Genomic DNA, 20,091 nt, shown 5'->3' on the forward strand with positions numbered 1-20,091 from the left:
TTTGGCCAGATTCCTAGATCGAAGAATCGTATCCTGCAGCTACGATTTCTCAGCGAGCGTTCGCCGAGCCAATTAGTGGCGGGATTGACAAGATGATTTGCTTAAATTGTGGACGGGTACTCATTTAAAACTAGTGTTTTGGAAATTGCTTGGGAATTTCTCGTGCCGGAGATAAGTGGAGGTACTAAGTGTGTGGGAGGCAGCATCTTCACCGGCCTCCTTATTCCAACCCACTTACTGGGAACACATAACACATCCGTTTGCCATAAAATTTATGGCCCAAAACCGAACCGAAAATGCATCTCTAATACACTATTTCATCTGGGAAAACAAGCAGAAAAAGTACCGAGACAAAGTACAAGTTCAGGAGGGATGGAAGGCCATAAAAGCAGGGGCAAACTGCTCGAAACGAACCGCATTTAATCACACATTTTCCAATGAAACTGCAGCAAATTGTTTATTTAATTTTTAATGTGTGCCTCGCAGAGGGAAGTGGCAAGGGTATACTGCATGGAACGGCAGAGTTTTGTTTTTACGGCACACACGTTTTGAGTTCGCGTATCTCTTGGATGCGCGGTACTCACTTTGCTTTATGGCCATTAGCGTATGATTTGTCTGAACAATTAAGAGCGGGTCTAGTCCGCCAGTGGATCCGAGCAGGGCGGATGGATGGAGAGTGTTCCCTGTTCGCTTTTTATCTGTAACTTGTAGATCCACAGACGTACTGCACAAATATGCAGTGTGGTTGTGGCCAGCGGCTGCCACTTCAAAAGAAATGAAACGCAGCGAAAGATGTAAATGTGCATGTGCATCACGAATGCCGTAGCTACTTCTTCGCCCACAACTCCCCCATATGCCTATATGTTTTATTTCCACTTGGGCTCTGGTGTTTTATGAGTACAGCTAACTGATTGATGCGACTATTAGGCGAATCCCCATTCCCAGTGGCATCTATCAGAGCGAGGGCTTCGATAGCAGGTATGGAACATTATTTTGACGCTAATTGGATGGCAGTTCTGGTGTGGAGAGAGTGAACTTGAGTAGTTAACAGGTCGGGTTTTGAACATTTAATTAAGCAATTATTTCAGGACATCTTTCGGTCACCTCTGCAGATACCAGATACCAATGGGGAGGTAAATGCGAGAAAAGCCAGACCGCAAACAATTTCCTCCCTACTGCAACTCATGTTTTATTAAAGCATTTAATATTTTTGGCAAATAAAGGGCTCTCCAGCCCCGCCCGTGCTCTCCTCGAACAAATTTCATTAACAAAAGCAGCACACAGACTGTAGTTGCTGTGCCCTTTTTTCATTAAAACAAATTTCCATACAAAACCCAAATGACATCAAAGATTCATTTTTATCATGGCGAGGCCGAGGTCGACGACGAGAGTCGGTTGTCTGGCCAAGCTTGGCCCGGTGTGACTATAGCTATGCCTGTGGTTCTGGAATCGGGATTGGGACGGGGTCTAGGTCTGGGCCTGGTTCTACTAGTAGTACTCGTTTCTGTTTGCCCAACCAACGGATTGCAGACGGAGGCGGTACTAGCAGCTGTCCCGGCTCGTCTATCATAATACTTAAATATTTATAAATTTAAATTCACGTGAAAAACAAAGCGGCTTTCTATGCCGAAGGGCAATATGAGTGGCGACTGGATGCAGCAGCGACAGCGTGGAATTCAGCAGAAGTTGAGAAATGCCAAAAGGAAATGAAGTAATTTCGTTATTTGCACTCGAGCAAAAAGCGAATGAATTAATCTTGATGCTGCATGTGGGGTGGCGTGAGGCCGGAGAAAAGCCACATGCGACACATGTCGAAGGGGAGGAGCAAAACAACACACCCCCCCCCCCCTCCCCAATTGCTCTTGCAATTCCAGCCCCAACTCCAATCAAACTCCGTCCGGAGCCACATCATCGAGCCGGCTTTTGATTTACGTGAAAAATTGCTTTTGTGGAAATGTATTCGCATTAAATCGCAAAACGCTGGCAAAAAATAATGCGCGAATAACTGTCGCCGGATCCTGGGATGCTCAGTGCCCAGAGTGCTCCCCTGGCCTCCTGGACTCTGCCGGATTTGACTGCAAAATTTATTGAACGCATTTCACGGCCCTCCAACCGTCGCTTTGTTCTACGCACTTGCACTGGCAGCAAAACCAAAAGGCAAACTGGTAAGGGGAGAAAAAGTATACATTTCCTCTTTATTTTTATTGAAAATGAAAATTTATGGCGTCTTTAAGGCGCGACACATTCGCATTCGCATATGCATGTTAAATGGGGATTAGGCCTCGTGCTGAAAGCCTGGGGCAGAATCCACGGATGAAATGGGGCCCTGGACGGCAGGCAGCACTCTTGATGCCATGAAAAATTAGCTGTCGTATTCGGATTTACGCGCCAGATATCTTCTAATTTGTGAAGTGAAGGCACCTTACATATCTTCCCAACTTAAAAATTCTTGACCTATCTACTTGCTGTAAGAATGCACCTGCACCCGCTACTCACATTATTTTCCCATTCACATGTCATAAAAGCCGAAATCAAACTTATTTTTCAGCGTTCCCACTCGGATCGCGCACACTGGACTGCTGAGTCAGAGGTTCGGTCTCGAAAAATACGTATACCCACATCAGCCGCGCCCACTTTCATCTTTGCCTCGGTCCCCTGTCTTGGCGCAAAATTAATTGCTAATTCCGAGGCAAATAAAATAACAGAATTTTGCGGATGAATCGATCGGAGCGGCGGCGTCATAAACCAGGCTTAAAAGATCGTAAACAAAACCCCTGACAAATCCGCTGACCGACGCTGCGTGGGCTTAGGCGGTGTTTTTTTTATGATTTTTACGTTTCTGATATTAAAATTAAACTCGAAGAACCCGAAGCTACAGCCAAAATAATCCACATAAAAAAAGGCCACTGAAAGAAGCCGGGAAGTGCGTCTTGAGTATTCTCGGAATTTCTCGCAGTCCTAACCAAAAACTCTCGACTTTGACAGTTCGCAGCGGTCCAAAATTAATTGGCATTTAAAGGCATTTTTAGGATTGCTGGCTGGGGAACTGGCTCCAATCTGTGTAACGAGGATTCGCAGTCGGTTGTTTGGTGGACTTATGCGGGGAATTATGAGATGCATAAATGACGCAATAATATGCCAGGTACATAGAAGTCAAGGCGGGAATAGATCATAAACAACTCTTCCGTCTTACAGAGCACTTTCGCTACATATAAACATATAAATGGAGATCTACATATTTCTGATTTGACTGCTTTTACGTTCAAAATGAGTTATCCAATCTACTTGTGTTTTACTCAACCGTACTTTAGCTAAAATTCCATCTCCATCTCCACATCCAACTCCATTTTCAGTTCAATCTCCATCCCGCCCAGCTGTCAGAGCGGGGGGCAGATGGAGATCCAGAGACAGAGGGCTTAGCGGTCCCATTCGTCGTTCCTGTGCCCGCCTCTGGGCCTCTGTCAGTCAGCTGAGTGAGATCCAGCGAGCTCCAGCGAGCTCCAGTGACGGGACCCACCGAATACCAACCTAACAATGTCTAAAGTCTGCACCGCGTCGCGCAAATAACATGCAAAATCCACTTCTACGCTTTTGGTAATCCGCATTTTAATGACTTATTTTCTCGGCTTGCCTTTTGGCAACAAGATTCCACACATGTGCTCTAGCCGGCTCTTCAGCTCCCCAGCTCCACATCTACTCTGGCTGGCAGGCTGGCAGTGGATTTGGGGTGGTGTCCCCAGTTCCAAAAGTAGACAACACCTACTAAGGCGGCCTCGGGGAGAAGTCTTCTGGTAGGCGGCCCACTCCATAAAATTGTCATTTATTATATTTTTGAATTATATTTCAGTGCTTTCCAACGCTGAGGCTGCAATTTATTTTAGCCTAAACTTCATTTTACGTCTCTCAAAAGTCTTTTTAAATATCAGCTTTAAGCTGTGGATCCCCCAGCCTTTATTTTATTCACTGGTCCGGTGGTTCTAATACAGTATGCTGGTCATATTGACTCCTGTGTGGAAATTATGTTTAGAGGGGGCAAATACAAAATAAATTAACGATCTCACCCTGTCCTCGTGATGGGGTTGTTACTAAAATATTTTACGAAATTAACCCTTTCGCAGTCTTAATTTATGAGCTTGCTGCAATTGCGTACCTATCAATGCGCTCTCCAGAAAGTATGCAACTGCAACTCTGATTGGCCCTCTGTAGGTCTGTCTGCCTTTCTGGGCTTTTTCCGCCTTGGACTTGGTCGGAGTTAATGCAGCAGGAACAGGACCCGTGTTTGCCTGTTGGCTGATTAATTGCAAATTGCAGGGGTGTCTGCCTGGCAAACCACATTAAAAGGCACCCAAAGGTCACGAAAGGAGCCACGTCCATCGATCCTGCTGCGGCCCCATCTCATGCGTATTCCTTGTTTATTATTTTCACTTTCCCACCCTCAACTCACCAGTCGGCCCCCGTCATTTATGCAAAGTGGCGCACCATGAGCCTCACACTAACCACCGACCAACCACCCACTTGGCCACCACCAGCCCCCTCGAGTGCCAATCCAAAGCCCTGCAGCGCCGTTTGCACCTTTGATGTGCGCTCCACTTCGACGACAACATAAAGGGTGGTGGGCGTTGCGTGGAGGGCATGGGGTGTGCAGCACTTTCATCATTTTGGCTTTTGCCATTTGCGCCCGGACGCCACTTTTGACCACTTGATGGCGGCGAAGGGTTGCCACTTGGCCGGCTACCATGTACCGTGCGCCCTGTAGTTGTCCTTTGCCCACCTTTTTCCGCGCTTCAGGTCACTCAGTCAGCTCTGCTCGGGTGGCTTTGGAAGCCGTTCCTGCCAACTGATGTGTTGGTGCTGCTATCCGTCCATCAGCAAGCCCATATTGGGGCACTTCGCCTTGGACTAGCTGCCACACCCCACGAAGCGCCAACCCCACGCGGTAGCCACTCGCTTCTGTTTTCTGATTAACCTGATTCCTTTAAAAATTCGATAAAGCCGCTGGCCTGAGGAGGGTAAATTTGTCTAGCCTCGTTTTGGGGACCGGAAATGAGGACTCCAGCGGAAGTAGGCAAAGGATACATGCGCTCGATGCCCGATAAGAAGAAGTGTACATCGAAGCGCATAAAATCTAGTTAGGCTAGTTGGAATTATTTGTTAACAAATAAACTCCACCAAAGAAAGAAAATTAGTTTACACTTTACATAGGATTGCATAGGATTATGTTTAAACACGTTAAACGTAAATTGTTTCCATTGGTATACTATAATAGAGCTTTAAGAAGATCTAGTTTGACATAAAAATGAAAATTCTTACATATTTAAGAAATATGGATTGAAATGAATTAAACTCAAATGAGAAAGGAAATATCGATATATACCTCTTTTGGTTGTAAAAGTAATTGGTTCCGCATCTGTGACCATCAAGCCATTATTACCTGCCTTCTTTTTCAATCATCAACCCGAATCTTATCATTTATCATTCGTATAATTTTTTTGATCTTTTGAAAATAAAGTACTGTTTGAAAGTCTGTTTTTCTACTGTGTGGAAGTTCAATTGTCGTCTGGCTGCGGACTAAGAAGTGGTAGGCAAATGCATTCATTAATAAATTATCGGACCAAACGAAACCCCACACTAAAAGGATGGCACAAACGCCCTTGGGGGGGGGGGAGATGGAGACAGAGTGTACAAGCCACCGCAGCCACCATCGACAACAAGGAGCCCATGTCCTGGCATGCGAAAGGATGTGAAAGGACGAGGACGATATCATTACGTAAACGTAAAACTTCCGCCTTAGAAATTCAATTAAACTAATAAATTTTCCATTATCCTTATCGATGGCATCGAAGCGCACAGAGAGAGGAGGCTGCATTTGATTGTGTGTGCCGTAGTTGCACCCGGAGTACGAAGAGGGATCTTCTGATGGGGATGTGGCAGAAAATTTAAATTCGTCTAACGCAAACATTAACATACGAACTGAAGCGGGAGGAAGCTGAAATGGGGAAGGAAGGAGCTTTGGGAGAGGCGGGCAATGAACACATGTGTAAAAATAACAGCAACAAGGACAACAAATAGCAACAATTTGCATAAATTAAAACTTGCATCAGAGGGAATGGGAGCAGAAGTAAGGCATCAGGACAGTGGGCTTAAAGGCGGCACATTAAAGAAAAAGTCAGATAATGTGTTCATTAAGGTGCAGTAAAGTGTATTATGAAATAAATTTAAAAAAAGAGCTTTAACAGCTACTCCTAAAACAAATATATAAATAAAAACTTTGAGGTTTATTGCTTCACAGATCTGAAACAAAAGTAAAAATGTTTTTTTTTTTTTAAAGTTATATCTAAGAAATTTCTTTATTTTTTTTTTATTCTACCATCTTTAGATCGCCTTCACTTTGCCAACCTATGCAGATTAAAAAGTACAAGGCAGTACGACGCAGGACTCGAGTCCTTGGTAAGGCGACTCCTAGTGGGAGTGGCTGACCAGCTCGAAAGTTCTCTGGTAATTTTAAAGTACCCCGCATTTATATACGACATGGGCATACTTCGTAAAAGGCAGGGGCCTGGATTGTCCATTTAAATTCCCAGCATATTAAAGGACACAATATTTGCCTAGCCTGCTGGAAGGAGCGGTTGGAACGGAGTGCGGTCTGAGGGGCCTCCACTCCAAGCAAATGCGACGGCGACATGCCTCAGCTTCGGTTTTTTGCATGTGCAACACCACAGAAGCGGTGGCAACACCACCAGAAGCAGCAGCAGGAGCAGCTGATTTCTTTGTCAGGACGCACGCAGTGCAAAGGGGTCTGCGCTGTGAGGTCCTGGGTGGCTCTTTCCTCTGCGATGGCAGGACAAACACGTAAATTAATCTGACAAGTGATACTTCTGGCCTCGGGTCTAGCTCCCTGCTCCCTCCATGCCCCACGATCCCTGCTCTCAGCTTCACTCCCCTTGCCTTTAGGGGTCGTCAAAATGTCGCTACCCCGGACAGCAGCCATGTGGCAAGCATGGAAGTCCTTTGGTCGTCACAAGCACACACTCTCGCAGAACAATGCCTGACGGCCGTCTGCTGGCTGCTGACTGTTTCCGAGCTGACTTTTTACTCGGCTGCCAGTTGATGAGACGCTGACGTCGGCCAGACACCGCCAGGACGGCAGTCCAGGGAGCAGTCCGCAGTGGAGCACCCAAGACTGCGCGGACCCAGGATCCCCAGGATTCCGAGGTGAAGTGCCTGCGGTGTAGCCCCTCGGCTTGCCTCCTTTATTTACATGTATTGCAGTTATTTTATATGTAATTTATTTCCCAACGGCCCTTGGAGTCCTTGGGTGCGTTTTCTGGCCCTTCCTCCACATTTGTTTTGTTTATTGGTTTTCCAACTCGGGGCTCTGTGCTCCACCGACTGAATGGTGCCTTCCCCATTGCGAAAGTGTGTTGTCTGCCAGTCGCTTGCCGTTGTCGGCTCTGGCGGTCAAGTTTGAGTTTTGGTTTTATGGGGCCGCCGGGCTGGACAGTAAAGTGGAGTGACCACAGCCGAGCTTCTGGCGGGGACGATGGGAAAGGAGGGATATCGCATTACCCATGTAATAATTAGGTTTCCAAGATGAGGCGAAGCCTTCTTACAATCTTTACTTAAGCCAATTTTCTACTGTTTAAAATAGCAAAATATGATTGCAAATAAATTTAATCTAAATAGAAGAAATTTCTTGTACAATTCCTTATTGCAATGCGGGAAAACGTGCCATGTTTACACATTTTTTACTTTTTACATACCTTTATTTAGTATTATTATTATCTATAAACGTTTGCATGTTTATTTTCAGGTTAGCCTCTCAGTTTTAATTAAATGACATAGAGTATTTAGAAATAGTGTTTTTTAAAATATTATCGAAAATGCAGTATGAAAATACAGTTTCCTATCTGGTTAATTTGGTTTTACTGTTATGATTATTACTTCTTTTGTTGTATTAACACATATGATTGTGCATAAAAGCTTTGAAACTTAATTTAAGTGCGTTAAAAGTTGTTGGACATTCCTTTCTATGTAATGAAGTCGCTACTCAATAAAAGGGTTTAATTTTAAAATATTTAAATCCCGTATGTTCGATTGGCAGCCTAATAATTTTACTTTTAGTAAATGAACAGTGAGGAGCCTTTCATATTTGCGTGGAATCTGTAATGACAGCGGTAAAAACACAACGAGAAAGTGAGAGACGATTCCCCGGGACACTTCACTGCTCGTTAATCAATTAAAACATTTGCGAATTTGCATAAACATTTTCGTCGCCCGCCCTGCCATGATTTGTTCACTTGTAAGTCTCACTTTGTTTACATGGAAGCGTTCTGATCCCACCTTCCTCCTCCTTCACCCATCATCATCTGTCGATTTGTAAATGCGGCAGACAAAAATTGATTAAAACATCACGTAATCGCAATGTCGTCGTCGTCACCGGCTCCGAGCTGGGAGCTTGGGCCATGGGCGGCGCCAACGTCAAGTTGGGGATCTGAATTGGCATCTACATACCATATACCCATGCCATATATAGTCTGGGTAGAGATCTCCGGACTTCGGCGGAGCACCGCACGTACGCATGTGGTTTCGCTGGGCGGTCAGTCAATGCCGTTTGCATATGAATCCAAATAGTTTCAATTGAATTCTGCGAACTCGCAGTTGATTCATCTGACAGCCTTGGAGTGAATTCAAATCGAGCCAATTATCCATTGCGAATAGGCGATGTATTGAGTTTATTACGGACCTCGGGTATTAACGACAAATTGCGCTTCGATGAGGTGGATGTGGACCAAGTGACTCACTGTGGACAGAAGAACCTGACATCTTATCAACGCTCACATAAATAAGACACCGGGACTTGAACATGGACATGGACTTGGACATCTGGCATTCGTGGATTCCGTGCCCCAACAGTAACTCTTTCTTGCAGTCTTCATAAATTTAATTTTTACATGCGGCCCAATGTCAGTGCCCTTGGTTTTGGGCCTTCCCAAGCCGCGTCTGGGCCAACTGGACCAACCAAATATGCTTAATGACTTGTTTGTGTGCTGGATTTAATATAAATTATATTTTTGGCTGCCCGTGCGAGAAGTGAGTCTTCCCTGGAGAGCGCCAAAGTAACCAGTTCGGTTTGCGAAGTGATTAAAATTTTATTCCAATGAATTTTTGTGCGGCGAAGCTGGCGATGCAATTGCTGAAGGGCAATCCCCGGTGAATTATGAAGCAAGTTGGGGATTTTAAGCTGCCACTTCGCTTGCAGCCGGGACCTCATCCATCATGGGAAATTTAACTCATCTCCAGTCGGCCTGGCCTACCACCCACGCAACTCCCAATAGATTTTCATGCCGGAATACTCGTATCTGGGTCAGAGTGCTTGATTGATAGTAAATAAAGAGCGAATCGTTCGAATCAAGTCGAATCATATTTCTTCTGAGCGGTACTTGGACATTTTAATTAGTCGTCTCCTCTTCGGCGGCTTTGACACAAGGGGGCAAAATAATTGGCCCAATTCAGGGACTTTCGATTCGATCTGATTGCGATTGTGGGGTTACTGCTGAAGTAAATAAGCTCATGCAGCGCAGATGTCTGTGCATTATTTGGATCAATCAATCAGCGGATTTGGGTAAGCTCGAGTTCTGGCCCAGAAATATGCCACACATGAATCAACCCAGAAGCGGCGAAAAGGTTGCTCATAAAACATATGGCAAGGCCTGAATTAATTTGCAATGAAAATGTGCGAAAAGATGCAAATGGTCGGGATTTGCGTTAAAAAATTGACCAAAGCATAAGTTTAACGGCGCGGCTACGAAATATGTTGTCAAATAAATAAAATTTCCAACCGCACCGAATAAAAACCCGAAGTGGAGCCGTGCATGTGAGGGACTCTATCATCTGTATACTTTGATATAAATGTGGAGTAGTTAGTTCTGTTCAACCCCAGACGAAGGCAGGAAATGTAAGGAATTGCTTTGGGCTGCCGAGTGGGGGGCGGTGCTCTGAACCTGAAAGCTGTCAGTCGATCGATATTTCATGCAAAGTTCGAAAAAATCTCTCTCGAGCATGTTTATGAAAATGCAACCGGAAATCGATTGTCTGTCAGGCTACCATTTCTATAAACTACACTTGGGAGTCGAGAGGAGGACCAGGAATGGCTCTGGCTAGTAGCTTCCCCATTCCCCCGTAAATTATGCAAATAAGTCAACACTGGCGAGTGGATGTATATATATGCGTCTGCTGGAAAAGTTTCCCCGACGGACCACAAATGAATCATATGCCAAAAGGCATTTGAAGGCCTCAAGCCTTTGTAATGGGGCCTTTGGGTTCTTCTCCAGCCCACCTCCATCCTCCTCGACATGTCTGCGCCAACATGACGCTGGAAAGTGCATGTTGGAGCAGGGAAAGTTTTGTGCTCAAGTCTGAGCGCTGTCAATTTCAGTTTCCGTCTCCGTCCGGATGCGAGACGATTTTGCCAGATTTTCCCAAGAAGCAACATTTGTCTTTCCTGCATTTTGGGTGGCATCAAAGAACCGAGGCCTGCTTACCCTTCATAATACTTATAAGTTACATTCTGGGACCGCATGCCGAGACTCACCTGCAAGGACAGAGATAAAAGAATATTGGAGAGAGAAATAGAGAATAGGAGAGAAAAAGAGAGGCTACAGCTCTCTAATACATAATCTAATACCTAATCCCTGGCCACATCCCGACTTACATCAGGTTTAATTAACGAAGGAGGCGTGCTGGAAGGGCGGACTAAACTTAACCGGAACACAACTTAAGCGCATAAATTATAGCCTGAGCTCGGACTTAGGAATGCTAATGATGTCCTCCAGCTGTCCTTTCTCCACTCGCTTCGTGGCCCGGCTAATAATGCTTTTGCATATAATCAAGCAGCCCATGCATGACCTCTCCATGGCCACATCTCGGGCTCCCCGATCCGTCTCCTTGGGAGACTCACGGTGCTAATCCAACGACTTGACTGCCATTACCCAGGACACTGGAGTCGGGGTGGGGGAAAAAAACGTTCATTTGCTCAATCGTGCACTCGAAAATGTCAATTTACATTTGCGGACTGGTTGGTAACGCATTTTCCCCAGAGAGGCAATACGGCCCCAGCCAGCTTAAGTTGACTTTAACGCCTCAATGCATCCAACTAGAAGGCCCAGATGGAGGCGGTGGCCAAGGGAAATGCGAAGGCATTCCATATAGGAGAAAGTTTTTGTGTGTGCAACGGGGAAAAAGAAAACTTTTTATTAAAGTCAGCTGAAATGGGTGGAACTCGTTTCGGTTTCGAATTTCAATGCTCCCAGAAACTAGCCCTAGTCCTCCACGTTCCCTCAGCCATCCTCTTTCCACGTCCCCTACTCCTAATGTCCGGGTGTGTGTGTTTGACAATGTGGGCGTGGTTCTCGGCTCTGTCTGTTGCTTTGGTCAAGTTAATTTGTATGTGTGGCCGTAAAGTTTTGCCAGCTTAGACTTTCCAACGCACTGGCCAGTGGGCGGTGAGGATAGATGGATGAATGGATGGATGCTGCCGCCACGGAGATTTGGACAGTTGGGTGCGGGCCGGAGAGTTCCCCCAGTATCTCAAATGTCCAGTTCTGGGTTCCGACCAAAATGTGTGAATTTTGTTGGCTTATTGCTTTTCTATGTCGCATAATTGCTGACTTCTTTCACACATTCGCACACATCATTGAAGCGGGATGGACTGGGTTGTACCGGACTGGTCAGGAAGGGACCGATTTGGGTGGGACTAAGCATGTTTGTCCTTGGACAAGGCGCATAAATCAATGGGGGCCGCCGCAGAGCCCCGAAATTTATGCTTGGTTGCATTTTTGATGTCCGGGTCCTAGCACGAGGACGAGGATGGGGACTGTTTAAATGCTCGCCCAGTGGGCAGGGAAGATAAGAGTGGTTGGGTGCGCTGTAACCGTCAGAACAAATCAAGAGAAAAGCTTCCGGCAAAAGCGTATTTCAATTCTGAGCAGACGGATGCCTACACACAGCTATCTGTATTTTGGCACTGAACTCTACCTACAGAGCCAACAATGTGTTTTTTGGATAGTTTCGCACGTTATAGGTTGTTGCATGGTTACTTGGTGGCCTCCAAGGTTACCACCGCTTGCTACCCAAACAAATTGTCCCAGCAACGCGAATCGAATAAAGTTTCCAATCTTGGTATCACTCAATGAAGCTCAAATTCTGCTCCAGGATATACTTCCCAGTCCCGGTTTTTTAGGCCTTATTAACAAGCTTACTTTAAAAAGGATGCCCTGCTTTTCCGCCTCCAATGTGCGATTCGTCAGTGCAGAATCTCAGGTGCAGAAAAAGTGCAATGAGCTAAGAGCCAGGGCACGAGCCCAAACGGCAGCCTATCGCCCGCCTGCTTGTGGCTTCCACCCAACCGCCACATCTTTCGGGTCCTTCAGGAGACCACTTTGTGACCAGTCGGCGGCCTATGACCAGAAGCAACTAAAGCGCAATGAACGCGATCGAAAACGCAATCAGGGCACAAAACAAGTGGTGCTCCGAGCCGGGGAGCTTCGCCGTCTCAAGGATCAGGGAAAACTAGAAACCGTGAGCGAGAAGCTGCAGAGGATTGAGCAGCACGAAGAGGAGCACCGCAAGCAGCTGCAAATGGTTGAGGAGACGCGACAACGATTCAAGGCCATCGATGAAGCCAAGGGGGTTGGCGCTTCCGAAAGCAGAAGCACCCTGCTCAGCGAGATCCTCGAGGAAAAGGAGTCCGTGTTAAGTCGCGCCTTTCTTGCCCGTCAAGAGCAGGAACAGGAGGTGAAGCAGATCAACCGCATGATTCTCGACGCAAAATGCAAAGCTGTGCGGGAAGCGCAGATCCATGAGAAGCACCTCTTATCCAAGGCGCTGCGCGAGGACGATGAGCGACTGGCACGTATGGTCAACGAACGGGCCCAGAAAGCGCTGACCGAAGAGGATGAGCGCGAGCGACTGGAGGTGGAGAAGCGGAACCGCTATGCCCAGGAGATCCGGCAGCAGCTCTCAGAGCGCGAGAACGTGCGCTACTTGGAAGCCAAGCGGGTGGCCGACGAGGCCAAGGATATTCGTCGCGCCACCGAGCTCCTGCGCAGCCAGGAGGAGCAGCAGCGGGCCTTTGCCCAACTGCGCAAGCAAAGGCTCCGGGAGGAGCTCCAGCGCATCCGGGACATGTCCAACGTCTTCAAGACGATGTTCAGCGAACAGGAGCGATTGGCTGACCTGCGGGTAACCGCCTACATGCGCGATAAGCAGGAGAAGGAGCGCCAGCTTAAGGAAATGAAACGACTGGCCAAAAAGGAGTTCGAGCGCCGCCAGCAGCGCATCTTTACGGTAGCTGCCGAAGCCATGGAGACGCGCCAGACCAACGACGAGCTGAAGTATCTAAAGGAGCGAGACCGCGTGGAGCGCGAGTATCGCCAGCGGGAGAAGGAAGCAGCCATAGCGCGGCGGGAGGCAGAGCGGGACCTGCTCGAGGCACGGGCGCAGCAGGCCCAGGAGATGAAGCAGCGCCTTGCTCTGGAGATCGCCCACGCCGGGGAGGAGTTCGCCAAGGTCATGGATCGCATGCGCGAGGAGGAGGAGAAGCAGAAGGTCATGGATCGTCAGCGGGACGCTCAGCGGCAGGCTTACCGCCAGGACTTGCGCCAACAGATGACAGACAAACAGGCGGAGCGTCGCCGTCTGGCCGAGCTGGAAGCCGGAAGGGTGCAGAAGTGGCTCGACCATGAGAAGCAGCGGGACGTTAACATCCAGCAGGTGATTAACGCCAAGATCGCGGCTATGCGCGACAATTGCCTACCGGAGAAGTACTTGCGGGAAGTGGAAAAGCAGCTGAAGAACATCCAAAGTTCCCGCAACCGGATCCGCTGAGGATAGCCTAATCTCACAGGTCGTTGCCTAGTGTCGGGCGCTCTTGGAATGCCGCTAGGTGGGTCCATGTGGGGCCTTAGAGTAGGCTATTAGTTCTAGTACTGCAAGGCTTCAAAATAAAGTGCACTTGAAAGTAAAAGCGTGGTGTCATATGTGAGTGAGGAACTCGTTTCATGGCTGGGCATGTAGGTAGCTTATTTACTATACAGATCTAAGAAGTTCGAAGTTCGAACTTCGATGCCATTTCCCTGCCCAAAAGTATGCCATTAAATTGCCAGCCAAAAGTAACTGGCGAATCGAAATCAAAGAACCGCCATGATGACTAAGCGACATTGTTGCGCGTGCGGTAGAAGAGTCCGCCCACACATCTCGCTAATTTCCAACTATGTGGGCGTTTAGGCCACCTCCCCCCACAGGAACCCACTTTCTCCGCGGGTGGGTACACACAATTACGGGTGAGCGGGAATGGGGTGGGGAAAACTACTGCCCGGGTGCCATGGAAAAAGTGGTAGCCAACTTTTGGCTACAATAAAATTTTATTATGCCACACACATACGCTGAGCGTACACAAGCAAACAATGGAAAGACGACGACGAAGATGAAGATAGAGCTGGAGCTCCAGCTTGAGTGGAGATGCCACCGCTAGCGACAACGGCAACGACGAACTCTTGTGCATGGTTCAATTATCGTATTTCATGATTCGTTAAATTTTCGCATACGCAAAAAAAATACCCAAGATAAGCCCCCAGCACCCACCCACCCAGCAGGCTGCAGGCGAGGAAAAGCCAAGGAACAGGTTTCCCCTGACAACCATTGTGATTCCTACCTACGACATGTCGGGGACCCGCGGAGGGGCTATGGGCTTGAGCCTGAACCTGGGCCTGGGCCTGGGATTGCCTGCCACTCGCATCGCATATGGCAGTAATAATTCCAATGACAATAAACGTTGTCGTATTTACAAGTACCAACACACACGCTTACACACACACATGCACACCCTGACGTGAATTGATGAGAAAAGTTTTGAGGAAATGTCAATAGAGAAGCGGAGACAAACTATGCTCCGATGTGAGAGGGAGTCTGCACGAACCGTGGTACGAGAACTGGAAGTCCGGAGGAAACCCTCCATGTCGGCTACACTGGGGTAAAAATCATAAACGTCTTGTTGTTAGCAGTTTTGTATAATGTATTGCATGTATATTTTGACAAAGACTTATTGAGTTGGAAAGGGGAACTGTATTCCTCAATTGGCAATAGATTTTTTAGTAAGTTCAGAAGAGATTGCCCATAAGCTTTAACGCTTTTAGAAAAAAAATATAATTTGACTTAATCCGAACTCGATTCAAGACAAATCGTTTTGCCCACTGATTTGCCCCGATCCGAACTTATTCCTCTTAAATTCACTACCTTTGAGGATTTATAAGCCCCATCCCACGGTGCCTGTCGCGGCATCTTTGGCATTTATAAATATCGTGCTGGTAAAAAGGTAAAAGCCAAAATATCGATATTGTAATTGGAAAAAAGTACGACGCAGCTGCCTTAGTGTGCACTGCATTCCCCGGCGTTCTACGACATCGCTCCTCCGCCCTTTCACTCCCATCAAAATTTATCTGCAAGATTGCACACAATTGTTTTGTATTAGCCGAGTGATTCCATTCCTTAGTTCGCTCCAGTTCGGTTTTGCTTCCTTGGGCCCTCAATAGTTCGGTAGCGGAGAGCAGGGATGAGCTACCTCCGATATGTGTGCTTAAAAATAAATTGCTCAGCTTTAGTTTTGCGTTTTATTCCTATGGCTTTTCTTTTGTAGTTGCGGCTTGGTTTTTCCGCCATAGTCGCAGAAGCACTTTCCCTTCTCAATTCCCCTCTCATATACTCTTAGGTAGTTCAAAGCGGCGCAAGACAGATGAGCAAAGTGGTTTTGGTATCTGTGTCCGTATCTACATCTGCAGAAAGAGCTTCCTCCATATCTAGGTGACTGGGTAATGGGTCTCAATTGCGCCTCAACTTCAAGGCATCAATCGTGCGTCCGTTTGCATATCCATACGCGGTTTGGGCGGGAAGGCGAAATTGAAAATGGAGAATCAATATAAATGAGGAAGCCGCTTGATTGGACCGCTGCGGAGGTGTCGCTGCAAAATGGATTTGTGGAGGTCAACAGTTTCAGGCAGGTAACTGCGCATCGGACAGCAGACTGAGCGCAAAAATAGCGAATTATAAATAGACAAAATTCGGTTTAATTGGACATGGCAAATCAATGGAAATGAATGGGGAAAATGGTCTTAAATTGAACACCGCAATCAAGGAGTTTCGCTTGGGGGTATTGATTGATGGCCTGCCGATGCTATCTGCTCCATCTGGAGAACCTCTTCGCCCGTTAACCTTCTAATCCGACCGATAAGGTGGAGCGTGCACCTGCCAAAGGTGGCGCCCACTTGCCGCGACCCCGTCCAAAGACCATTCCATTAGTTGAGCCCTGCGAATCTAAGACTTTGTGACTATTTCTTCAGGTATGTGGGAGAACGACTGTGCGATTATGAAATACATGGGCCCGATTAGATACGCGACACGCTTGGGACAAGTACAATTAGTCGGGCCAAGAATGTTTATTTTCGTTTTGTTCGATGTGGAATGTGTTGTTCTAGTGGTATTATGACTACAATTACATATTTATTTATCATTCTACCTGATAGTCGGCCTTATCAAACCATTGCTTACGGACAATCTAGCCTTCTTGAGCAAAGGGGTTTCCTAGAAATGTGGTTCGCTGGAAACGCAACCGATTCAAAATGTCGAGAAGCCAAACTTAAAAAACTGCACCTCGTAAATCACTTGGGCAATAAACATTTATTCAGCCTGTAGAGCAAACACTTAGAGTAAGCCTTAAAATCTGTCGGTAGCCAAACATATTTAACATAAAACAAATAATAAAATTAAACTCGACTTAATTGATTTGTTCATAAATCCCCCTCTCATGCGAGTGTATTCCGTGTCTGTGCAGCCATAAGCGCGGCATTTATTATTATTTATTATTTTTATGCACTATCAGCCGCAAGGCGCAGCAGTCGGCGTCGCTGTCCAGAGATTGTCGCAGCTGATTGGGAGCTGGAGCTCCACGTTGGCGGGCTGGGCACTTCAAAAGCGGCAGCGGCGACTGCGACGTGACTGCGGTATTGTTTACAAACAAACAAGTAGCTAGCGCGGAGCCAGTAGCTCCGCCGAGATACTGCGGTTCGATCCGGCCTTGCAATATCAGCGGCAGATACTTTTGGCGAGATACTCACCCATAGCCGAAATTCTCGTAATCGCCATCGAGCAATAAGCCGTTGAAGGCCGAAACAATTTCCCGGATCGGCATAGAAGTTGCACAACCGATTGATCGCTTTGGATTTCGAAAATCGCCGGAGGAGTGTGGGGGTGGACATTGGCATATCAGGTAAAGAGTGCGCCGCGCACTTATCACATATTTCTGTTTGCTTCGATTTCTAAATGGAAAAATAGTGGAAATAGCAGCCGGCGGGCGATAAGTCTGATTATTCCTCTCCGCCATATTTCCAGCTTGGTGTCTCAGACGACGTGGGTCAGATCGGTGGGCGGAGTGACGGGACGCGACATTTGCGACTTGTATACCTCCTCGTTGTCGTCCTCATTCTCTGCGTGCGAGTCCTGAGAGTCGTGCGAGTCCTCGGAGTCTCTGCAGTCCCTGGAATCCTCCACATCGGAGTCCTGGATGTCGTCGAGCGGCGTCGTTGTGGTCATTGAAGCGGAAGCAGCTGCTGCCAGGAAGTGGACCTTAGCAGAGGCCGTCGAGTTATTGTTGTCCGCCATTAGCTGGTGGTGCAGGTGGTGGCTGTAGTTCAAGGAGGGCGGGATTCTGCCGGTGGAGCTGGTCTGCCGCCGCAATAGGTTACCCACGTAGGCAGCTGTGATGGCGGCATAGGTCACTCCAAGGAGGGCGCCGGCCAGGACGTCGGACCAGTGGTGCCAGTAGTCGGCTACGCGGCTCAGGGAAACGCAGAGGGCAGCCATAAGGAGCAGGAACTGCAGGACGTGCCGCAGGACTCGCACTCCCCCTCGTCCCCGCCACACCCCGTGTACGTAGAGGGCCAGCAGGACCATCGAATAGAAGCTCAAGCTGCTGTGGGCACTCGGGAAACTGACGTGCAACTCGCGGATCTGTCGCGTGGAGAGGTTGTTGTTAGTGCAGTGGAACTGCTCCACGTACAGCTCAGCGTTCTGGAGGTCCGAGCAGGAGCTGCCATCGTCGAGGCGCGGCTGGCAACCGTGGAAGAAGTGCGGCCTCAGCCGCCCGACGGCGTGCTTCGCCAGCTCGGTGGTGAGATAGGTGGCTATGAAGCCGAAGCTGAAGGTGGCCTCTGCGCGCCACAGATTGCGGAAGTAGAGCCTGGTGCGGAAGCGCTTGCAGATCCGCATGATCTCCACCACGGCCACGAAGAGCATCGGGAGCAGGAGCATCATGAGCAGTAGCATCGGCACCGTGATCGTGCAGTCCTTGTAGGGATACCGTATGCTCAGATCAGAGCAAAAGAAGCCCCTTTTGAAAGTGTGCATGGCTTCGGCTACTTGAATGTGAGTTATGTATTTCAGCCGCGTTCTTATCGCGTGGGTTCAAGCCAATCCATTGACACTTGGCACTGGTTTTTGTGACAGTACATTTGTTTCTGTGTTTCACGCCCAGTATCTGTGGCCATTCGTTTATTCGTTTCACTTTATTTTCGGTTGTCACACAAATTGCGCACTTACACGCCGGCCCGAGCGTTTTATATTGCGATTTTCGCTTTCGAAAAATGCGCGCACGACTTCTCCGACCGGGTTCAAAGGCGATTTTCTTCGCGGGAAATTAGCGAATTTCGGCTAACAGCCGTCAGTCAGTCAGCTGGCCGTCGCTCTGCACCGCCTTTTGCAGACCGTGAACCGAACCAATGGCAGCGGGCAGAGCAAACCACGAACTAGCGGCTTTGTCCGCACTCCGTTTCGATGTCTTTCGGGCTCTGGGCCGCTCTGACGCTTTGTTTGGGATCGTCGGCGAATGTACCTAGCTCGCTGCTAGTGACTACAACTGCGACTGCGACTGCAACTGCGACCGAGAAGGCGACGATCGCTGCCGAGCTGCCGGTAGCGACTGTCCCGCGACTGCGAAACAGCCGTTCGCCTCTGGCCCGCTGGAGTGTCAGCGCACCATGTTCCACGCTCTACGCTCTACGGTCTTCCGTTTGCGGTCTACCGTCTACGGTCTTCGGAACGGAGAACGCAAACACAAGCCCAAACAAAGTTGCTTCTGAGAGACGGCAGACCGCGGCGAAGGTTCCCAGCGCTGTGTGCGATTCGCATTGATATTGGATTTCAATGGTACTTGTACTGCTCCTTATCACGACCGTGCTGCTCTTAGCTAGCTCGTACACTGCTAAAAATGTAGTAAGATTTGATTTCATAGAAAACCCCGAGTAGGCCAGATAAGCGTATTAAAGAATATAATTTTTTTCGGAATTTAGATCAATAACTATATAATTATTTAATTTCTATATTATTAATCTTTTATACATAATAAAAAATAAATTTAATATTTCATGTGCCGTGGTATTTCGTCACTTCATAATTTTAAACAGACTGTTTGCAATAGTTCCAATATCTCTAAAGTTTTTTGATGATCAAAACAAAATGTAGATCAACAAATTTACAAAAAGATGCCTTAAAGCTATATACCATATTATATAAAATAGAAAGGACATACAACTACACAACCTTGGATAGGTACTCTTGCACTTAATTTACTTTAAGGTAAAATCGTAATGATTATATCCCATTCTTAAAACTTGACGTTCATGATTTTGGCAATTCTTATTAACAGTTTTTAATGATTTAAGCGGGTCGCATACAAGCATCTGAATTTGTATCTGTTTAGGACCAGTGTACGCCTCCTCAGACTTACCACTCCTGTCGCCTATTGGCTTTGGCACGAATGTTACTAATGAGGAAACTATTGAATTGTTTCAAGGTTTGCTCTGCTCAGTTTGCTTAGGCTTGTTTGCCTGCGACTTGCCGTTTGCGCATAATGAAAGAGTTGCATTTGAGTCGCTGGAAATGTGGACGCCGAGGCAGATGGATGCTGAGTGGTGTGGAGTGGCGGCGTGGAATATTTCCTTCTGCTGCCTGCGACGGTCAGAGGAGGAGGTCATTCCGATGAGACTT

At 47.5% G+C, this 20,091-nt stretch overlaps 2 protein-coding genes across 2 annotated transcripts; one reads left to right on the forward strand and one right to left on the reverse strand.

Moving 5' to 3' along the window:
* Positions 1-12,267: 12,267 nt before the first annotated feature.
* CG11449 (uncharacterized protein) lies at positions 12,268-13,884 on the forward strand (the record flags this gene model as incomplete). The annotated part of the gene is made up of 1 exon (NM_141133.1): positions 12,268-13,884. The coding sequence occupies one exon, from the start codon at positions 12,268-12,270 to the stop codon at positions 13,882-13,884; it is 1,617 nt and encodes a 538-aa protein (NP_649390.1).
* A 2,826-nt stretch (positions 13,885-16,710) lies between these two features.
* Positions 16,711-19,026, reverse strand: laza (lazaro). Its single transcript, NM_141134.2, has one exon. The coding sequence runs from the start codon at positions 18,451-18,453 to the stop codon at positions 17,449-17,451; it is 1,005 nt and encodes a 334-aa protein (NP_649391.1). The 5' UTR covers positions 18,454-19,026; the 3' UTR covers positions 16,711-17,448.
* Between the last annotated feature and the right edge of the window lie 1,065 nt (positions 19,027-20,091).

This window comes from Drosophila melanogaster, chromosome 3L, assembly GCF_000001215.4.
Source record: "Drosophila melanogaster chromosome 3L".
NCBI lineage: Eukaryota > Metazoa > Arthropoda > Insecta > Diptera > Drosophilidae > Drosophila > Drosophila melanogaster.